At 41.6% G+C, this 23,010-nt stretch overlaps 3 protein-coding genes across 4 annotated transcripts in view; 1 reads left to right on the top strand and 2 right to left on the bottom strand.

Moving 5' to 3' along the window:
• Positions 1–3,040: 3,040 nt before the first annotated feature.
• bend4 (BEN domain containing 4) lies at positions 3,041–10,481 on the bottom strand (the record flags this gene model as incomplete). Its single annotated transcript, XM_079167313.1, has 6 exons — positions 3,041–3,273; positions 4,605–4,845; positions 5,086–5,112; positions 5,304–5,395; positions 6,673–7,260; positions 10,010–10,481. 6 exons carry the CDS (start codon positions 10,479–10,481, stop codon positions 3,041–3,043), a joined length of 1,653 nt encoding a protein of 550 aa, XP_079023439.1.
• A 2,074-nt stretch (positions 10,482–12,555) lies between these two features.
• Positions 12,556–15,190, top strand: shisa3 (shisa family member 3; the record flags this gene model as incomplete). Its single annotated transcript, XM_079168173.1, has 2 exons — positions 12,556–12,826; positions 14,613–15,190. 2 exons carry the CDS (start codon positions 12,556–12,558, stop codon positions 15,188–15,190), a joined length of 849 nt encoding a protein of 282 aa, XP_079024299.1.
• A 2,078-nt stretch (positions 15,191–17,268) lies between these two features.
• The window catches only part of atp8a1 (ATPase phospholipid transporting 8A1), a 97,031-nt gene continuing 91,289 nt past the window's right edge, over positions 17,269–23,010 (bottom strand). For both annotated transcript variants that reach the window (XM_079167833.1, XM_079167832.1), the window contains 2 exons: positions 21,994–22,085; positions 17,269–19,834 (listed from right to left, as the gene is read on the bottom strand). In XM_079167833.1, the coding sequence (XP_079023959.1) occupies positions 19,737–19,834; positions 21,994–22,085 (190 nt within the window). In that variant the 3' untranslated portion in view covers positions 17,269–19,736. The remainder of the gene's footprint in view (positions 19,835–21,993; positions 22,086–23,010) is intronic.

Consider the following 23,010-nt stretch of genomic DNA (forward strand, 5'->3'; position numbering starts at 1 on the left):
ATCACTATTTATTTTGTTTAAGCACATTTAGGTGCACTGCCCCTCGTGGACAGACCTGCACATTGACTTAAATTACAGTACAGCCCTTTATCGATATTGTTTGGAGAACATTTTCTACTGATGAACTTCATTAGGTTACTGTCATTCTTGCAGCTGCACACCGCCACCTTGTGGAGATCAGTGACAGTTCAGGATGAGAAGAAATAGCACAAAAGAGAGCATCAACTACAAACAAATATTAAAGACACAGCCACATCCTGTTCAGCCTCCATCTGATCCAAAGAACTGTCTGCTGTAACACTGAGACAGCTGCAACTTTAAATTCACTGGCATTTTGTCAAATTGCATTCATAGACTAAGCTTTGTGAAATAATAGTTTTATTTTTTTTTGCTTAAGGGAGAGTCGATTACATTGTTTTGGACAGTTGGGGGTCTTTAGTGATTGAAGAGTGTGTCTTTCGTCGTTATCTACAGCAGCTCCCACCTTCACTTACAGGTTCAAAACGGAATAATATATATTTCTACATTTGTTAAACAGGATGCATCATGTTTTGTTTGCTTTACATTTGCTAATTCCACCTGTTTTGGGTGATTTGATGTATTTCTGTAGAATCACCAGCAGATGCTGTCTTATAAACATTTACTCAAGTACTGTTAAGTACAGTCTTGACGCACTTTTACTTTTGAGAATTTTCATTTTATGCTACTCCACAACATTTATCTCACAGCTTTACTTACGAGCTACTTTGAAGATTAAGATTTTACGAACTAAATATTATCAAGTTATAAAATATGATGCGGTGCTGAAATATACTGAACTGAAATGAGCTCCATCTCCACTGGATATAACATACAAATATTAATACATCAGTAACAACGTTCAGTAATAATATTCCTTTATATAAATAGATATATATTTACTGTCTTCATATAACTGAATCTCTATACTACATCAGAAAAAAACAGATTATTGTTCATGGATCAGATCACAATCCTCGAATTGTTACTTTATATCAGATGGAAATGAAAACATTGATTTAAAATAGGCACAGTATTAATGCCATATTTACAATAATTCAACCTAGTAATCTAGATATAGTGAAAATATAATTGAATTGTCCAATGCATCACAATCTGGAATCATAGATGTTATGCTCTTAAATGAAAGAAATAAAACTACTCTCAATAAAAACTGCTCTCCTTTTAAACTGATCGTTTTTATATCTTTAAGAATTCAAAATAAAATGTCTCGAATAATTTGCATAACAATTATAACAGTAGATAGATAGATCATCATCAATGTCAGCTTTCAGCTTCAGTGCTTGTTTTATTTATTATAAATAAAAAAAACAACAGAAGCTATTAGATTTGTAAAAATCCTACTGATGTTTCACAGTGTTGATAACAGCCACTTTCAGGGAGTAAATACAAATAAACGCTCACATTCAGAACAGCAACACAACGACAGAATCCAACTGTTTAAGGTTTCTGTGGCACTTTCCTACTTGGCTTTTTAAGAGAGAGACGTGGTATTTCAAGAACACCTCACACGATACAGTACTTTATATTACACATGTACACAGCACTGTCGACGTGGCAAACTGACCTAATAAATCTGGTACATTCAAAACGTAGAAAACGGTGACGTGAAGTGATCGAGTACCAAATATAATAAATACAAAGTCAAAGAATAAAAGTGGTTAAATTCTAAGGACTTCTCAGTGTGGGGCAGCTTCAGCCACAGCGACACGCGTAAAAGTGCAAATAAGAAAGAAGTGCTCGATTTTTCTTCCACTTGGGTCCACAGATAATTATTTAGAAGTGATTATTCTCTGTCATTATGAAGAAGACAGCGACAACCCACATTGTGATGACATGACCGATATAACACACAAAGCATCAACACTATATACTGTGGAGGTCTTGAATCAAGTTTAAGGCAATATTATATGGCAACAATCATTCATCCTGAGGCAAAAAGTCTTCTCACTGATGATAAAAAATGAAAGTAGGTAGAATGCAATAAATTTACCTTGCAGTTGAAGATTTTTCGCGTCAAGATGAATAAAATAATCTGACAGAGCAAAGAAAGTGCATAAATTAGCATTAAATAGAAACCGCCTTCTTGTTATTTCTCATTGTGTTGTTTTTTGACTGGAAATCTGCATTTGAATCATTAGCATTCCTTCACCAGCGTTACATCGCTGACATATACAGCATTTCAAACGAATTTAGGAGACCTCTCGTAACCTTTGCAGATGTAAAGAATTCTGTGTTAATATCAAAGACTGTTCTGCAATATGACACATTTCTTTTTTTTCAGCTGCATATCCTGAAATCAGCCTTGACCGAAACCTTTCTAAGCTCATCGGAGAGACTTTTAATGCACTTCTCTTTTTCAAACGTGACACATCAGAACTGATTAGAACAAAAACAAAACAAAATGGGGATGAAAAGTGCAAGACTACAGGTAACAAAACACGACTTTCTCAGAGGCACTCCTGTTGAAGGGTTGCAATTAAAGGTGCTTCGCCGATGACGCAGAATCTGGTGGAAAAATATGAAATGCTACTTTCTGTGACGTGACGCAGTGTCAGTGATGGATATGATAAGTCTCTAACTTGGGTAACATTAACACAAATAGGTTCCTGATTACCTTAACGTATGCATGTACATTGTGAAAGAAATCACTGGGACTCCATCCCAAAAAACACAAAACAAAAGAAACTGAAATATTCCAGAGATAGTGACAAAACTGCTCAAAACATCAAACCATAGAAAAAGTAGCAAATGGAAGACTCAAATAAAAAAAGAATTGAAGATACCTTAAGATTAAAATTTTGACGACGCAAAATTGTAGGTATAAAAATGGCAAAAGAGCTACAAACTATTCAAAGGGATTGCAGTTATATTGTGAATGAATAACGTCATCTGGAATGTTTTTCTTCACTCTGTAAAGTGACAGGTTAAGGTCAGCGTTTTGGGATATGTTGTTGTACAGCTACATTTCCGGCATTTGTCTCTAATTCCTCCTCTGACTTCAGTCCGACTGGCCGTTCTGGCAACCTTTCAGATACAGTTCGTCCTGCGACAGATGTGCATCAAAGCCGTCCATGTAGAGGCTGCTGGTGCTGCTGCCGCTGCTGCCCAGGAACGTACCGACCGCCCGGCCCTGACGAGCGTGACCGACGGCATCGCTGAACACCTTGTTGATCTGCTCCTCTGAAGGCATCCACCAGTCTGGGTTTGAGGCACAGTGCATCCGGATGAACTCTGGCAAGAAGATTATCGATCAAAACAAGATAAAGAAATGTGAAAGCAAACCTTAACTTCTACCACTGCCCAACAGGACGGAGGTTTCCAGGGTGTGTTTTGTTTTATATTTGTAATGTCATGAAAAACATTACTGTGCTAATATTTTGGACCTTTTCTGTACACAAACCATGATAGTGGGACTGAAGTTAAATCATAAGTAGATTTAATCTACAATCTCAGGTGAAATTCCCATTAAAAAGGGATTCATTCTGAATCTTATCTTTTACACAGACCTGATCTTTGTTTGGTGAAAACACATTCAAATGGTTTTAAAATATATTTTTATATTAACGATATATAAAAAGACAAAGTGGCATTGTGTAACGTATAGAGAATCTGCTGTAGCTCTTTTTCAATGAGCTTTATAGTGAGTTTCAGCTTTTTGTTGAGCTCAACTTTACTGTTTTGGTTCACTCTCTCCGCCCTCACGGTGTTATTTGCTATTTTCAGAGAAAAAGCTCTAAAAACTGACCAAAGCACCAAACAGCCGACAGACGCAGTGAGCCGGTGAACATAGCAGAGCATTTAGAAAGTAAAGAGCCAGACATTTCCCTCAGGAGGTGGTGGAGACCAAAAGCAGAGCAAGAAGAAGAGTGAATGTTAGACTTACATTCATCAGGTGAACACAAACACCACTCTGATTACATTATCATGTGTCTCTGTAACTGCTGGATGTGTAAGTAAGCAACTGTTTGATAACAAAATGAACATATCTACTTAAAAAGTGATGATATGTAAATGTTGTTCACAACTTGTTTCTGCTGCCTGGCTGAAAAAAACAGTGGCTGCAGGTTTAAAATATTAAATCGTGAGACAGTTTATAGTGGAAATTAGTTGAATCTGATCGGTAATAAGTTGAATAATTGTTACCACAAATGTATCAGATCTTAGACCGAATACAATTATATGTTAAACCATATCCATGTGAACCAAAAATAAAATCATATTTGGTCCATGTCTGCTTGTCATGTGAACCCTCAGTTTCATATTGTTATGAGCCCATAAATAATCATCTCACTTGAAAGCTACTGCTGCTTTTCAATTCTGAAACATAGGCTGTGACATATTTAGTACTCTCAAAAGCATGTCACTACATCATTCAAACAACACTAACAATTTATCAGGAGACATTTGCCAGAGCTTCTGGCTGTTGGACAACTGCAGGAGCTCTACTAGTGTTTCAATTCCCAGGGTTTTTCAATAATAATGCATCACTTAAATTGAGCAGACTGAAGCATAATGCAAACACGCTTCTAACTCGACAGACATTTTTATTCCAGGCCGTGTACCTCTGAGGCAGCTGACTTTGACGGGGTTGAGCGGTCGTCTCTCCAGGCCGGGATCTCCTGAGTGGACTGAACGCTTCCTTTTGCCCAAACCGCAGGAGAACTTGAGCTCGTCTGTGGTGAAGACGAAGCGAATCAGGTAGCGCAGCAGCCGCCTGCCATCTTTCTTGGAGGAGTTGACGGCTTCGTCCCACTGCTTATTAGAGATGAAGAGAGGATAGTTCTCCAGCAGCTGTTTGCTGCCCTGCAGGGAAGAGGAGAATAGATTTAATAGTCAGACAGAGTTCAGGTTTAACTCCTCATCCAGCCTCACGTGGTAATAGACTTTTAACCTTCTTTTAGGGTGTACACGATCATTTTATGTCAATGTAACTAATTTGCCACCACGTCCTGTTTTCACAGACAAAAAATGCACAAATATAAACTGAAGTTTTTATTCTTTATCATCTTAAAAACACAGATTTTATGGATTAAAAACACAGACCTCAAAGACTGTTTGCCGTTCTTCTTCCTGCAGGGAGAGAGAGTTTTCTTTAATTACAAAATGTTCACACAACTTAATGGCACAATTAACACATGACGGAGTTACTTACTTGGGATGGATGTGATCTGATATTTTCAACTCACTTCACACTTCAACATATGCTACTGATCACACATTCTTTAAATAGCTGTGAATAATGTAGTAGTGTGAATCCTCACCTCGGTGAGCTGCTCCTCCGGCATCGGCTGGACCAGCTGGTTGTGAACCTCAAGAACAGTCTTGAAGTAGTCAAGGACATTTTGACAGGGAACTACATGAAAACACATGTGACCGGAAGTAAAAACACATTGTCAAAATTACGACCCATCTGGTGATTCATTTAACAACAATAATCCAGCAATGTGCAGATCAAATGAGCTGTTTTAGTGCAAATTAGGTTAAGGTGACACTGGGGAGCAGACAACTTAATAAAAATAGATGCTGTTAAAACTCTGTGATGCATTCAGAGAGTGAGAAGTGGCTTTCTATTAACACTTATTAATATAGTTATTTATTATAGTTATTGAGGTCTAATGATGATAAAAATACATGCATGCATAGATTTGGTATTGATTGATGCAGTCGTATGAATTAAAAGGTGCAGAAATCAGTTGAATATTTTCATATAAAACAATTTTTATTGGTTTATACAGATTAAGAAAGAGCTTCAATAAATTAGTAGAAATGAAACAATTAGTTGAATAATCGATCTACACAAAACCAATAAGGTGTTTTGATATTCAAATCCTTTTATCATAAATTCTAGCCTTGTTAGCCTTGTGGGTCTGGTAATGTTGAACGACTGTTGAATTATTTGAAAACAAAAAATAAACTATGATGCACTATTATCGATAAAACCAGAGACGTTTTAAAGTCAGAGTCACGTCTCAAGTCTTTCACGTCAAAAAATAACTTTTTCCGGCCTATCAATGCTTTATATGAAAATTACTTGCGGATAGAGACGAATTATCTTTATAATAAAAGTCAAATTTCTCATATGAACTTCAGAGGGTTTTTTGTGGTGCCAGCAGCTGCAACTGAAAGTGTGCATCAGGTAATGGAGACGGAACATGCATCCTTGATATCTTATTCATTATTCATGATGTTTGCTCCATGAATGCTCAAAAATAGAAACTACACACAATGCTGCATTTTACAATATTCATAGGTCACCAAGTCAAGTCTCCTCAGCTTTTTCCATCAAGCCTCAAGTCGAGTCTTCAGGCATTCAAGTCTCAAGTCTCCAGCCCTGGATTCAACTATCCAGCAGGACTCTTACTTTTAACGGTGTGGTATTTTACTGAAATAAAAGATCTGAGTGCTTCCTCTACCACTGCCAATACCAACATTTTCATGAAGAGAAAGAGTAAAAATAAGGTACAACGGAGAACCCACAAGTTTGAAGCTCCCAAATCACAAAATCTGCCCTAACACTAATATATTTAAGAAGAACGGAGTTTAACCGTTCCTTTATGCATCACTGTACCTTTGAGCCATCCCAAAGAATAAGACTCAAACCCTGTGAAGTCCTAGCTTTCATTACTGCACCTGGGACGTTCTCCAGCTTGTTACGGAGCTCCTCGTTCTCCTGCTGCAGAGACAGCACCTCCTGCTCCAACTCCAGGCAGCGTGGACAGCAGCTCTCCTCCTCCTCTTCCTCCTCGGGCAGCGTGGACGACGGGTGGCCGTACGACTCTGACTGAGTCGGCGAGCCCCAGCCGCCCAGGTTGTGTCTCGGAGGAGACACCCCTGAGCCGGGCTCCACCGACGGACACTGCTCATTGTCCAGACCAGCAGCCAGATGTTGCTGCTGCTGCTGCTGCTGCTGAGGCCCTGAGAGCAGATAGTTCTGTAGGGAGTCTGTGAAGATGCGGAGAACGGCAGAGGTCTGTTGTTGGTTCAAATGACTTTGTTGGGCCTCCTCTTCTGGGTCTGTGGTGGAAGAGCTCTCTTCAGGTTTGGACTTCACCAGCGAGGAAGAGTGAATCCCCTGTACCTCCCCTGACCCGCCTTCCAGCTTGATGTTGGACGTGAAGGAGGAGGATGAGGAGGAGGGCTCCAGGAGGCGGCCGTTGTTGAGGAGGCTGAGGACTCGGCTACACTGCTGGGCGAAGGCATCCAGGATGAGACGATTCTCTGTGGCAGAGAGGAAACATCAAGAGGTCAGAGGCAGCCATCGCTCTACAATCACCGAGTCTGTTGTGTTCAGACGGGTAACGGTTCATTTTTGACCTTGGAAACAGCAGTTGACAAAATAATCGCACCACTGTCCATTTAGCAGCTGTTCTGAAACGTTTCACTGCATCGCGTGATCTTCATCAGCAGACCGAGTTTGAGTCATTGCCATAGAACCAACGTTTGGGTCAACATGGGCGAGAAGTCAACATTACAGTTCCATGACAATCAACAAACTCAATCTGCTGATGAAGACCATGTGATGAAGGCAAAAGCTCCAGAACAGCTACTAAATGGACCTTTTCTTTGCTGGCTATCATTCGTCCTCTATGACTGTTACATTATTATACATGAGCAGCTGTACTAGGGTTTAGGTGAAGATAGTTTTTACTTCATAAATCTACATTCCTATTTTAGACTGTTTGCTGTTGTTGTGAAATACTGGATAATTTGACCTCTTTGGGCCTTTCTTTCTTTTTTAGAAATGTTTCTTTTGTGGATCTACTGACAAGACATCTGAAATGTGACAAGGGGCCCTAACCAGATCTGTGTTGATTGTAAGGGGTCAGGAGCCGAAAAGTTTGGGAGCCACTGGTTTTATTTTAAACAAAGCATTCTATTTTTTTAAGCTTAAATTGTGTGTGTTTTTTTGTGCTAAATAAAAATCTGGAAATTATCCAGTAAATTCAGCTGTCAAAAACGTGTTTAATGTTTTCCTCTGAAGTGTAGTAGAAGCAGAAAGAAGCAGTACCTCAAAAGTGAAGTACTTTAGTGTAGTACTGCTGAAACATAATGAAGTTTCCAACAGGAAAGCAGCAGATTCTGTGTTTTGTCTTTCTCTGGCTCTGGTTATTTTATGCCTCCCTTTTCTCTCTTTTTGTGGCAAATCTTTCCACATGCAGTAGGCCTCTCTGCTCATAGAAATGTCAACTTGATTATGCTGATTTATTCAGATGTCAATAAACTCTGAAGTCACAGTATCTGCTGTGACCAAACCCAGCCGAGCAAAGAAAATCGGCACGGAGCTATTGTCCAGAAACAAGCCTCAGTGTACAGTTTCCCTGGTAGTCTGGGCACGTCTCAATGAGATGATCTCACACATACCTCCATGTAATGATTATGAGTCCAGTGTCCTCTCACTCTCTCTCACACACACACACACACACACACACACACACACACACACACACACACACACACACACACACACACACACACAGACACAGACAAAATGAGTTCTAGGCTGCCACTGCTGCGTTGCCACTCGCTCAGACGTATCTATCAGCCTGGCGCAGATGTGTCGCATTTATTAATATGCGTGCTGTCTCTGTTTACCCGTCGAGATGTATCTGATATCATTCGCCTTCACCCTGCACCCCCCCCCCCCCCCTCTCTTCTCTCACCAGTTATGTGGCAGTGTGAGCAGAGAGCCTCATAAAATTTCATTAAAAACAACACGCTCGGCAGAGGCAAATTTATGAGCCCCATTTATTTTAATCACAACTCTTTGGGAACGGCTTTTCAATGCAATTTGTGTTATTGTGTGTTGAACCGATTGCTGAGTCCAGGGGTCTCCGCAGCCTCTCTTCTTCAGAAGGGCATCAAGTTTTTGTTATTTTCTTTTCAGCCATGAGAGGGACGTTAAATTCCTCCTATCGTGCAGATAGAGAGCACTTTGATGTGTCATTATCAGTAAGAATACTATAGTTTAGCTGGGATTGGATGGTGCATCTTCTGTAATATGAGCAGGGAAAATATGGTTTAGTGTGGTTATTTCATGAGTGAAATCAGGATCATGTGTGCCATAAGGGATGCAAACTATGGGTCATCATGACTGAAATCTGGGCTTTATACTTACAGAGAATCTGTAATTCTGCTCACTCACAGATTGAAGGGGGTTAAAGATGCCTGATTTAGATTACATTTGCCAATTCTCATGGAGGCGAGTTAATACAGTGCAACCTGAGCTCGGACTGAACACTGGATTTTCTGTAAAGCAACAATAACCAGCAGCAAATTGAGCCTCTGCTTCCAGCAGTGATAAAGAGATTAATATCTGATTGGGAGGAGGAGATGTAATGTTTAATTTCGTGACTGGCAGGATTAGGTTCATTGCTTTCATCTTAATGTTGGTTCCCATGGACCCGCCCTCCACACAGGGAACACATTTCTTCCTGAGCCTGCACAGCCCACTAATGAACCGCAGCTGAGGAGAAAAATTAGCACGGAACAATGTGTTTCAACCATAGGGCCCTTCTTGCACACAGACACATACATAAAAACTCACAAGTCAACACACACACACACAGACAATTACCCAATTTCATTTTTAGCACATGCACACTGGAGATTCAATCATGACTGCTCTCATTACAGCAGCAAATCAATCACTGCTGACAGGAAGAAAAAAAGAGGAAGAAACGGGAACAAAAACATGACGCTCATGTGAACAAAGGAGATGCTTGCTATTAATGACATAATATGTTGTGTTCCATTCAAGTTTATTGACTCTGTAGAGGCTTTATGCCCAGATATCTGGGCAGCAAAAACTCAAAATATACACCAGAATCCGGAAAATCTGAGGACGTGTAGCTCAGAAAAAGTATCACCATCCCAAATCCAAATGACTAAAAGTAGCTTTAGAGATGGAGCAGACCCGCACACATGACCAGGAGTCACTCTCATCACTCTGAACAAGTTTGAAACCCACCTGAGCTGATGCCGTAGGTGCAGTCTGGGGAGAATGTGGGCTCCGCTCTGCCGCTTCTCGCGCGCCGCTGCTGGGTACCAGGAGATGCTGCCGCCGCCGCCGAGGTGGATGTCGGGACCCTGCTGCTGGGCCTGTTCTCACATGGGAAACGATCCTGCTGCTGCTGCTGCTGAGGCGTCGGGTGATGCTGCTTACTGCTGCTGATAGCGACGCTGGTTTGGTGGGGCTGCTGCAGACGCTGGTTGTAGTGATGGTGGTGGGGCTGGAAACGATGAGGCTGCTCGGGATGGAAAGTGAAGTGATGTCCGTCGCCAAACAGAGGCACCTCGACCACAGCGGACCTGTCAAAGCGCGACTTGCCCGCCGAGCGCTTGCTCTGGAAGGTTTTCAGGGTGCTGTACGGACCCTGTTGTTGTCGGCACATCTTCGGGGCGCATGGCCCTTCATCTGCGGGCTGCATCTCTCCCTCCATCCCAGCCAGGTGTCACAGCGCGGCGGACGGGCTCCGGGATCGGTGTCGCGGCGCGCTGATGTGACAGGCTGGCGGATCAGATCAGTCACTGTCTGGCTCGGTTTCCCTCGTACACACCGTGTGAAGGGTGGGCTCATTTACTGACAAGCCGCCGCTCCAATCCCCAGTCGGGAGCGCAGACACTGAGACTCCCCCAGAGGGAAATACAGGCGGGACTTGTGCGCCGCTGCCTGCCTCCTTTGTAGCCCCCATCCACACAGAGAACAACGGGGCGCTATGGCATTTGTACAATCTGGAAATGAAAAAAAAAAAAACGCAGAACGAAATCCTACAAATGAAAAGGCAGAGGCCATTTTGCTACTGGGCTCAGAGCATAAACAGAGCAACATGAGCGCAAATGAAAGAAAAGGCCATCCACACCCAGACATCTTAATATGAGCAAATAATCAAATAAAGAATACTAAGCTAATCCTTGTTTATTTTGTTGCTTTTTCTAAATATTTGAAACTGTAGCTATAATTAGAACAACACAACTGAATAAAATAAATTGCTAAAAAGAAAAAAAAAATATGATTTTATACATTTTGGTCTTGAATTCGACAGAAGGTTTTATTCTTCGGATCCTTACTTAAGTTTATTTTTCTTTAAAGTGGTGAAAAGGCCAGCTGTCTTACCGTTCAAATCTGAATGTACCTCATGTTTGAAATCCTTTTAGCTTAGCAGCTGTCTGGTAGCCTGCAGGCCTAAAAGTTTGCAGCAACACATGGGGGCGCCACATCAATAGATTACAAAAAGATTTACGAAATGAAGGGATGAAAAGACCTGCTGCTAATTAACATAAATGGTTTTACTCTCATTTTCAACAGGCCAGACAGGTCGGTAGTTTTTGCTTCTGCGTAATATCAAAACACATAAGTGCTTAGTCAACATTGTAACACGTCTGTATTGGTAATTATGAAAGAGGTAAAGGTCTATATAAAGGAATGATCTGAATAAAGTATTGATAGGCTGATATAATAAACTTTAAATGGTGATTATCATAAATGATCAAATCAAATAGGCATTTTTCAGACAACAATGGAGCATCTGAATGCAGTGTCAGTGTATTTCAATTAGAAGTTTTAACTTCCTTAAGTTTCTTCCTCTCCTTGAAGTAGCCACAAATCTATTAATATGCATTAAAGTAAGGCTGTGCTAGTTTTTGCTGAACATATTTGATCAACCACAACCTGTAGTGCCTGGAAGTATTATGAACACGCCCCATAAATAACACTATACACATTATAAATGATACAAATAAATGGTTTTAAAACGTTGTGCAACAACAGTACAAGTAGAGAATAATTGTTCTGGTATCTAAACTGTAGCTAACACAAGTCATAACAGACCAGAGTATTGTCTCACTTTAAAAGTTTTCCTCTCTGTTGTGATTCATGTTTTTACATTAAAGACTACTTACTTTACTTTGTTTAGTCGTAAATGTCTAAAATGATGATTAATACAAACTGCAGGTAGATCTTAATTCAGTACAGCTGCAGCACTCTGGGTCTCCACTCATGCAATAAGCTCGTAAATATAATTGATGCACGTTATTTGGGCACTTTCATGGTAATCGGCACCACTGCGACCACTACCACCACCACCACCACGCGGACGCGCACGTCCGGTTAATGGGAGTTACGTGCGCGCGTCCACAGCTAGAGTCACAAAAGCAGCAACTCTTCAGTGAGGTGAGCGCACAACTTCTGCACCGACATCAACAACCGACCTCAGGAGCCCGGAGCAGTTTGTTTGGATGAGAAGAAAGTTCACTGGTGATATTTGAAGAAGGTTCTTGGAAGAGAAGTTTCAATCAAGGATTTGCTCGCATTGCAATTTGGGAACTTTTGGCTCAGAGCGGTTTGGATGGTGGGAAAGATGACGGTGACATAAGTTTACGTCTCCGGATCGCCGCGTTTCTCTTTCAGTGAATTCATCTCAATGAGGAGCCTCTAACCCGGACCCGACACACTCGGTGGCCCGGAGCTGAAGCCCACCGGACGCAGGGAACCGTGAACCCCAGCGGCTTGCCGGGATGGTGTGCCTGCTCAACTGCCTGCTGCTGGGATATCTGACCTGGAATCTGCGGATATCGGACGCACAGGGGGAGTACTGCCACGGCTGGCTGGACGCTAATGGGAATTATCATGATGGCTTCCAGTGTCCGGAGGACTTTGACACCATGGACGCCACCGTGTGCTGCGGCTCCTGCTCGCTGCGCTACTGCTGCGCGGCCGCGGACGCGCGGCTGGACCAGGGCGGCTGCACAAACGACAGGGAGGTGGACAACACCGAGTTCGCAGCGCGTAAGTGTAGTGGTTTTAAGCTTACGGACTTAAATGTGCATTCCCGAAAGTTTAGTGTTCAGGAAAACTTCTCTAATTGGTTCAGAGTTGAATTCGGTGAGGTGCAAACACAAACAGCTACAGAAGTCCAGTCTCAACCTAAATGTAACATAAAATAAAGTACCGAAATGCAATAAGATGCATTCACATATTTAGTCTAAATGTGTGGCTTCTGATAGTTGTTTAGGAGCTTTGGTTTCTACAGAGGTCAGAGGTCAGCTGAACAAAATCAATACACACTAAATAATGCATGTTTCAGTGCCTTGCCCAAGGACACTTTCACCACCAGAGCAGACAGACTGTCATATGAAAATTATGAGAAATGTTACATTTTGCAACATTTTTGGTTCATCTACTCAAACAAGACCCCAATAAATGTGTTGAGGACAAAATGTTGAAGTGTGTTGAATTGTAAAATAGGAAAGAAAAAACTAAAGACACCTTTCTTAGAAGTTGTGATCTGTTTTACAAAACGTTTATATTTCCAGTTACTGTGTTTTCATGTATTTCCAGCATTAATCAAGCAAAGTGTCCAGTTTCCGGCACCTTTTTATCTCGGCTCCTGTGGCTTCATTTGACCTGAACTCACTGCAGATCACTATCGGTGTAGAGAAGAACTCGGGGACGCAGCCTGTCAGTCACTCAACAAATGTTCTTCAAACTAACTCTTTACAAACCTTTGAGCAGAAATAAGCACACAACTCACAAAACAAAAGATAAGCTGGATCAGAATGCAGGAATGTATTCAAAACTTTCTTACACAAGCCGCTTCATTGTGCTGCCAAACAAAAAATGTACTTTGACTTTGGATTTGCCAACCAAAGTAAGCACAACTGAATGAGACGGCAACAAATTATCTTTAACTTCTTTAAACCTTTAATAGGCTCCAATGTTACGTCAACCCTCTGTGAGTTGTGAAATCTTAAATAAAAGGTCACTTTAACCCTCAAGGTTTTATTTTTCTTCAAAGTTTTCTTTAAATTTCCCAAACTGATAAGCTATGGGGCCTTAACTGAATGGACTGTGCTCACAATTTCCTAATTTCTTCCTGTCAAAATAAATAAACATTCGCTGATTTCCTCCCAAAGTGCAAATGTGCTTCACCAGTGTAACCTCAGCTGTTTGTATTTGCCAGAAGGAATGTGTCCGTTAAGTTTAGTTAATAATACTATAAAGGAATTTAAAGAAATAACTTCATTAAAAAATGTTAAATTTCACAATTTTATTCACCATAAACATCCATGTAGGCTGGAGGTTTTAGTCACCAACAAGGTCAAACTTAACTTTAACTACTCCTATTTAGGATTTTTAAGCACTACATACACATTTGTTTTATGACGCACTATAATGTAGTTGTAAGCAGATGTAAATGTTTATTATTGTATTTCTGAACAACTATAACTCCTCCTGTAAGTATCCACAAGTGGTGTATAAACATAAAGAATGACAATATAGTAAAACACAGTTATCATATAAAACATGTCGTACATTTACTAAATGTTTATATAGTGCTTGTAAATGTTAAATAGTAGAGTTAAAGTAAAATACTGTATAATATCTTTGATTTATTTAAGTTAAATTAGTTATTTTTTTGGTCTCCAGGGCAGTGAAAATAGAAAATCAGAACACTTACGGTGGTCAATATTTTCCTATATGTAGATACATATTAATAACCTGCAGCTTTCTGTCACATGAAGCTGCTTCCTCATTATTGATCCTATCCTGCCGGTGTCTCCTCCCCCCTCAGAGCCCATCTACGTGCCCTTCCTAATGGTGGGGAGCATCTTCGTCGCCTTCGTCGTGGTCGGCTCTCTGGTGGCCGTCTACTGCTGCACCTGCCTGCGGCCCAAGCAGCCGACCCAGCAGCCCATTCGCTTCTCCCTGCGGAGCTGCCAGGGCGAAACCATCCCCATGATCCTCACCTCGGCTCCCCCGAGCCTCCGTGCCCCCTCGCGACAGTCCAGCACGGCCACCACCAGCTCCAGCTCGGCCGGAGGAGGCAGCTCCATGCGGAGGTTTTCTCTCGGAGGTCAGGGGCAGCAGCACGGCTGCCTGGTGTCTGCCACCGTCTCCTCGTCGGCCTCCACCCCAACTCAGACTCTGCCTCCGCCCCCGCCCCCTCCCTACACATCCCCACCAGCACCCATGTCAGGAGGCATGCAGCACCAACTGGCCTCCACCCACACCCACACCCACACCCAGCTGCAGCTCCACCAGCCCTCCATGTCCTCTCAGACCTTCCTCCTGCCTCAGCAGTACTTCTTCCCCCTGCAGCCAGACGCCTTCTCAGCGGCCAAGGGCTTCGCCGACTTCGGACAGAGCTGACACGGCTCCCAGCGGGGGGGAAATATAGAGGGATTACAAGATTTTCTTTTTTTTTTTTTAGATGGTTGGATGTGAGCCGGCAAACACACTGCAACACAGCTGGTGGTGTTTGGGTGGAAGGCCCAGGCCGTCTGAACGGACACAGAGAGAGCGGCAGGAGGACGAGGGATAAAGTACGACAAAGCTGCACGGCCTGAGGCGTTTCCCCCTTCTGCATCACAGGACACATCAGAGTTCAACAGACCTGTTAGAGGCAGCAACAGTGTTGAAACTTGTGCACTTTTAGCTTAAATTGTAAACAGTCCTCACTGGCCTTACATTTTATTTTTATACAGGTTTTTTTTTTTTTTAAGCAGACAGCTCACAATACAGACTAAACTCTTAATCACAAACCTTCCTCTGAAAACAAACTGCACAGGCAAACGGCACCAACACTGTCACTCTGAGCATTGTTACATTATTAGAAATAGATGTTGGAAACCAGGGAAATATTGTGTTTTTGGACAATCGCAAGGACCTCTGAACGAGGGGTGGACCTGATATACACAGGACAGTATATTTAGGAGGAAATGTGGACTTTTATAAGATGTTGTACAGGCATTGTACCCAGAGCAGGGTTGTCATATTGATTCCCTAACTTACAGCGAATAAAATGTTGCCTCTCCGTACCGTCTGTGCACTAATGTGATGTCTGTTAAATAACGTTTTTTGTGCTGTGAAAGGAGCCTCATCATCACTCAGACGAAAAAAGGAAACCGGAGCGGTCGGTCCTGCAGAGCAGCTCACTACCTGTCGCTCATTCTTGCGCCAGACTTCACAGCAGGAATGCAGCGCTGAGATCAGTCATTGTCAGTGTTCAATGAGCATGGCATGGTCACAGTGTTAAAAACAACTCGCCCCAGAAATAGAGGTTTAGGTTGCACCAACAGGTATCGCAAAAACCTCGACAAAGACTTTTCTGTTCTCCAGTTATCAGACTGTGAAATAGACTTGGCAATCAGTGTCTCATGAAACCTGCAAGCGGTTCAGTCTCACGATGTTTGCTGCTGCGCTGATATCAACGGACTGTTCAATCACAAAATACGACTCACTTGACAGATTCCACTATTAACTTCTTCAGGGCTTGTTTATACTCACAGCTGTCGGTTCAGACTTAAGTTCTCATGTTCCACACTCTGATAATAAAAAGAAAAATACAAGTTATGAACACGTTTTGCTGACATTTCCTAAATCTTTCAGATAGGTACAATCTTTCACGTCTTAGCCAGCCTTCAAACAAAGTTTCCAGTTTCTTTTCCAAGTTTAGAGTTTCTGATTATTACTTCTCACACGGAGGGCTTTTACTTTATTCTGGCTCACAGATTTTATTATAATAAAAACTTTCTTCTGGGTCCAAAACCTCTGAAAACAATTATCTCATAACAGAATCCATCATACATGTAAGTCACTGTGATAATGAGATCAAGAACTCATTAAACCATATTTTTTTGAACCATTATTTGTCAGCATCTTTTCAGCAATAGCCAGTTGCTCCATTTACTTTCCTTAATTACCTCATTATAGAGTTTTTTGTCATTAGTGATGCAGTCCGCCAATCCTGCAATGGATTCAAACTTGCCAGCAGAATGAAAAGCCCATTTCCACTCTAGTTTTGTACGGTTTTTTTCTGCTCGGCGTTTCACCACGCTTTATTTGTAGGAGGATTTTCAGCGCTGTGTTTGCCATTTTTGCTTACAGTATGTCACCTGGTTGCGACGCTTTTATAGCGATAGACGCCCAGAAACTACCCAAACACAGCAAAATGAAAAGAAGAGAGACAATACAGGCAGAGGGAAGGGTCTCTGCAGGTACAGACACCGTCACACTTCTAATATTTTAGGAAAAAACCTACTCATTGTGCTTATTGATTTATCAGACTATTATCTTGATTCATTGTTTGGTCTTTAAAATGTATGGCCACCAGGCAGCCTTGTTCTCCCCGCCCTGGATTATGTTCTCAATGTACTGTTTGTTGACACACAACGGCAGAGTGATAACAAACCTCCAAACACACCGGAGAATAAGCACCCGTGTTTACATTGTTCCTCCAGGATTGTAAAGTTTATTTCAGTAGTCCTTCATGGCAGTAAAAGACAACACTTATAAGTTTGCAGTCCCAACATGCAGAACAATCATCGAACAAAATGACGAAAAAGAACCAAATATGAAAGTAAAGTTAAAGGTGCGGTTTTTTTCTCTTTTGTTAAGTGATCAACACTTGCGGGAGAATCAAAGTAGTACAGTTAAACATTTCAGAGAACAGTTTGTGTTATCCATCCATGCAGCCCACGACTTTCACAGACAACAACGTGTGTTTTATGTTTTCTGAAAAAAGAAAGCAACAGTCTACATCCACATTCAGCGGTTTGGAAACGTTTGACAAGATGACGTCCAATTAAGTTTTTACACTAAAAGACCGGCAGAGAAAAATACTCATTAACCCTCAGTAAAGAGCTTTCCTGTAAAGCAGAGGTACACCTGCATGAAGAAAACAAGTTACAAACATTTACACTCAAGAGAAATCATATACTGAAACCAGATAATACCAGATATCCACGACTGGAAAGGTACATCGAGTGCATTGTGCAACATCTCCTGTCGAAGCGAGCTGAGCGTCAGAAACTCTCACAGTCGAGGTCGAGAGTTTGATCACATACACACAGTCATTCTGCACACCAACACACACTCTCCCATACGGGCCATGCATCAGCACACAGCAGTACAACATAGCTATACCTGGAGTCGTGCAGAAGGACAACTGGAGCAAGTCACACATTCACTCTCTCTCTCACACACACACACACACTCACTCTCACAGAAACACACACACACACACACGACAAAAGAAACAAACCGGGAGACGCCAGAAACTCCAATTCTCACATAGAGGACACAGACATGCAATGCATACATAGAAGTTATCCACAGTAGAGGTGACACACACATACACACACATACATTCATACATACATACATACATACAGCACATGCACATGCAGGCAAGAAACTGACACACTCACACACACCGTCAGAGATCTGATCTCCCATAGGGAGAAGAAAGCAATCACACAGACATTAAGTAGTCAATTATAAATAAATCAAGCTGTAACAATAGTAATATTAATAATAAGACATTTAAGAAAGCTCAGTTTCCTCATTCGATCTATTCTATCCTGCCAGTTTATCAGAGGAAGAAAAAAAAAACTAAACGTTACAGACAGTTCATTACAAAGCCAGTCAATGCAAAATTCATACATCTCCAATATAAAAATACAAATCCACAAAATAACTATAGAGACAAAGTAGTTTTGATATTGTCGTGGAGTTTTCCTGGCTAATATTTCTCTCCCCCTTAAGCTAATGGCACTTATGTTAGAAGGATAAAATCTCCATTTTAAGGGAAACACTGTCACCACTGTGAGCTCAAACAAGACCATCAGAGAGCCTCCCGTTCACCTCTGCAGGAACAAATCTTAGTTTATACACGTGCCACAAGGCACTCTGTAGTTTTCACATTGTACGAGTGCAAGACTGTGGTGGGGAGACAGTGATTTAGTATTCAGTTGGGGTGTGTGTGTGTGGAGCACTGGTCTAAGCTAGCTGGCTAAACTATTCTTCTTCTATGAGGGAAAGGTTCTACGTAGGCACCGTTGTGATCGTTGAGACGGGAGTGATGTGTGGAATGCAATTATTTGTCGCAAGCAATGCTTCTGCTGTAAAAAACGGTGGAAACAGGACTACGGTGAGTTGCAGGAGGCAACTTCTTAAAGAATTAAGAAGGAAAATAAACAAAAGAAAACCAGGCACGATATCTACATACTTTTAAAAAATGAAAAAAAAAAAAGAGAAACAAATGCGTTTTAAAAGAAACAAGGATGAAGGCATGAGTAAATGTAAGGCTTTACACAATAGATGCTTCCTTAAGTGCAAAAAGAAAATATAAATATTACAATGTCTGCTCTGAAGTGGTCCGTTTAGTGCTGGAATACACTCAGGAGTGTGATTACATTTGGTTTTAAAGTTTTCCGAATTCACGAGTACTTGGAAGATTGTATATACGACTGCTCTTTGGCAATCTTTCACAAGTTCAAATCCTCTAAAACTAATCATCGTCCAGTGTTTTAAATTCTATGACAACAGTGTTTAGGAGTATGATGTTAATCAAATTAAATGATTTTCAATAGAGAGGAGACGTTCACTCCAACAAACTGAGCGAGAACAGTGAAGAACTTCAGACCACAGACTGCTAAGAAAGCACAGTGCTCATTATGTCTGCTGGACACACAACTACAGCTGATAAGTGAACACAATTTGTACTTGTTCCTTGTTTTGTTTTTTTTCCCTTTTTCAAAGACACTCTTCTGTCCATTTCTTATTCATGTCCAAATATCCCTTCAGTGCTGGAGGCACACGTTCGCACCTCCTCTTTCCTCCCGCTAAGCATCAAAATATCGCCAGTAGAATCGGCTGTTGTGGCTCCGGATTGGCCGACCAGAGGACCGGCGGCTCACCACTCGTTGGTCCTCTCTTTGGTGGTGTCGTACGCTCTGATGACATCAGACTGAGACACCACTCCGTTCTCGTCTTGAGAGAAGGCGTAGCCATCTGAAAAAGGGTCGAAGCGGTTAAAACTATGAACATCAGTGGTTTATGTAATCATAAAAAATGAAAAACACACCAAAAACCAAAAATAAACAGAACGAACCATTAAAAAACATAAAAATCCAAAGCAATAGTTCAGCATTTTGGGTCATATGTTTTTTTTTAGCTGTTTTTGCAAAGAAAACCAATACTACTCTCAAGCCTGAAGGCCACAGCCAGAAGCCGTTTAGCTTAGCGTAGCACAAAGACTGGAAACCAAAGGAAACAGATGGGCTGGCTTTGTCCAAAGGTAACAAAGTCTGCCCATCGCCGCCTAGAACGCTCAATATTTAACACGTTATATCTTGTTTAGTTAACGCACAAAAAGAGGAAGTGTAAAACAGCAATGTGGGTCTTATATATGTGGGACTAATTCTTTGCTGGGAACAAGAGCCAGAACCAGGCTACCAGTTTTCACCTGTTTCCAGTCTTTATGCTAAGCTACGTAGCTGTAGCTAACACCAGCTTATGCTTCTCAGGTATTAGTGTTGTATCTGCCTCACGACCAAAAATATTTTTTTACCCGCTTCCAAAGTTTCAACAATTTCCTGAGTCACAGCTAGCGAAACAAGTTAAAAATTGCTTTTAATATTCAGCAAACAGAATTTATTTTCCAGAGAAATGGAGGCTTATGCAACGTCACGCTAACGTTAATACATAAGTGGCACAAACTGTAGTTTCATATTTCGCGCTCAGACATGAGAATGGTATCGATCTTCTTTTTTTTTTAATCAGCAAGAAATCGAATATGAATGATCCCAAAATGTCACACTATTCTTTAAAAGAAATCATCTGATGAAAATAACAAATAATCACAGCACCCCCAAAAGTGTATCTATAGTACAACAGCAGCTTTGTGATCTAGCACCTAAACTCTCCTACAGGGTTCCTTTATGACCTTTGACTCCTGACTCACCTTCAGGTGTCAAATGACTCGGTCACTACCTGGAGGCCAGCGGGGAAGTTCAAAGGACCCCGCTGAGGTGAGTGCATTGTGGGGGAATAACAGCGCAACATTTCATCATTTCATCGTTATCTCGCTCTACTCAACTCAGGACACACGAGGCACACGAGGGGGAGGACAGGAAGTCAACAACCAAAACAAAAAGAGGGAGAGAGGCGTCTATCAGGGAGCTAGAGGAGGCTGGAGTTTTAAACGGGGGGAGGTTGGAATAAGGAAATTTAAAAAAGGTATCACACTACAACGGTCTCACCCCCACCTATGAGACAAACAAAAAACAAACTGATCAGACACAGGACAGAAACGAAAAAGAGAAAAATAAACAGAACACCAAACCCATGCTTGAAGTATCCCTAAACATGTAACGCCTGAGTTTTGCTGCGGATACCTTACTATACATTTAGTAGTGAAAGTAGGTTTTTCTTAATGTAAGCATCTAAGTAATTGATGCTTAATTGTGCATCATGGATAACGTGTTAACTACTAAGCTACTTTAGTGTTTGATGTTATCTTATCCTCGAAAAACATACAACAGAAAAGACGTATTTCTAAAAAATAATATACAAAGAAAAATTAACACAATTTAAATGAGACAAAAGAAAAAGAAAACAACATTCTAACAAATTCTTAACTGCCAAGTTTCAGTACTCAGTACAGTTTTAGTTTTTTTACTTTTCAGATGATTAAAAACCTAGTGAGGTATGATATACAGTCCTTTCCTAACTGTATGTATTCATGTCTCTAACTCGCCATGAAAATAACTCATTTAAGAGTTGATATGAGCAGTTTGTGAGGTTAAGACACAGGGAACAGTCAGGGAACTGTGGCGCTGCTGCAGACACAGTTACTGACGTGTGTTTCCTGCATCTGGTGAACGCAGAGTATTTATGAAGAGAGGTGGGATGAGCGTTACTGCCTCCCGCAGACGAAGGGTGAGACGAAGGTTTCAGAGACACAGTACGCGTCAGAAGAAGACTGATGATGCTCGATCTGTTCCCCTGACGAGGGAACATATTTGGAAGCAGATAAATCTAAACGTGGATAAACTGAAATGTTCTTTGGGGTAAGCGTTAACGGCCTCACGCCTCCATCTTGAGGGACGTTTAGCAAGAAAGGGATTAAGAGAGAAAGAAAGAAAACAAAGAAATATTGTGTAACTTACGGAGCAGATTCTGCTGCATGGACTCAGACCGGTACAAACTGACTGTGCTCTTCTTGAAGACGTTCTTCAGGAGCTGGGCCCTCTCCGTCAAACTAGACACACACACACACACACACACAGAGAAACAGTCAGGGTGTTAGCAGCATGCTGAGCACCACGGGCAGATTTAATGAGCCATACATCAAGCTTGTGTCCTCCAGAGTGGATGGACCTGCCAACCTGCTGTTACAAACCACCATGTAAGAGAGACAAAACTCTGCAGACGCAGGGCGAAGAACAACGTGTGTAAGTGTGGGTGAAATATTTCAAACCATCATGTGAGTAAATGTAACCATACGGGTCCCTCCTATGTGCATATAGGCAAAATAATCCATGTGTGTGTGTGTGTGTGTGTGTGTGTGTGTGTGTGTGTGTGTGTGTGTGTGTGTGTGTGTGTGTGTGTGTGTGTGTGTGTGTGTGTGTGTGTGTGTGTGTGTGTGTGTGTGTGTGTGTGTGTGTGTGTGTGTGTGTGTGTGTGCCTGCAGCCCGCTGGGTCCGGGACAGTGGCCAGACTCGGGGATCATTTTCAGCCAGCAGGAGATCTCACACTGATCTGCTCCATGTTGATTCCTGCTGCAGGCCTCAGGCCCCAGAGAGCAGAGCAGACCCGACTAATACGTTTCTACAATATATGACTTTAATATCGGAGCTCTAAAATGAAAAGAAAAAAAAAATCTACTCTTATGACATGATTACTGACATTACAGTCAAACTCCTGCAATTTAGCAGCAATTTGAGGATTTCTCTCCTCCACATAGGAATATTGTTGGCAGCGGAGCCGTGAGTATTTATGAAATTCTGAGGGATTTGGGAGGTCACAGATGATTCTTCCCCCAAGCTCGTCTTAAGTCTTTCTCAAAATGTTTTATATTTTGTGTAACAAAAGAATGATGGCCAAGGCATTGACTGTGTAGCCCTGATAGGGTTGGGCCATATGATGATATATACAGTGAGATGGTATAAATGTTCCATTTATTC

The sequence above is a fragment of the Pholis gunnellus genome (assembly GCF_910591455.1).
Source record: "Pholis gunnellus genome assembly, chromosome: 10".
Classification (NCBI taxonomy): domain Eukaryota; kingdom Metazoa; phylum Chordata; class Actinopteri; order Perciformes; family Pholidae; genus Pholis; species Pholis gunnellus.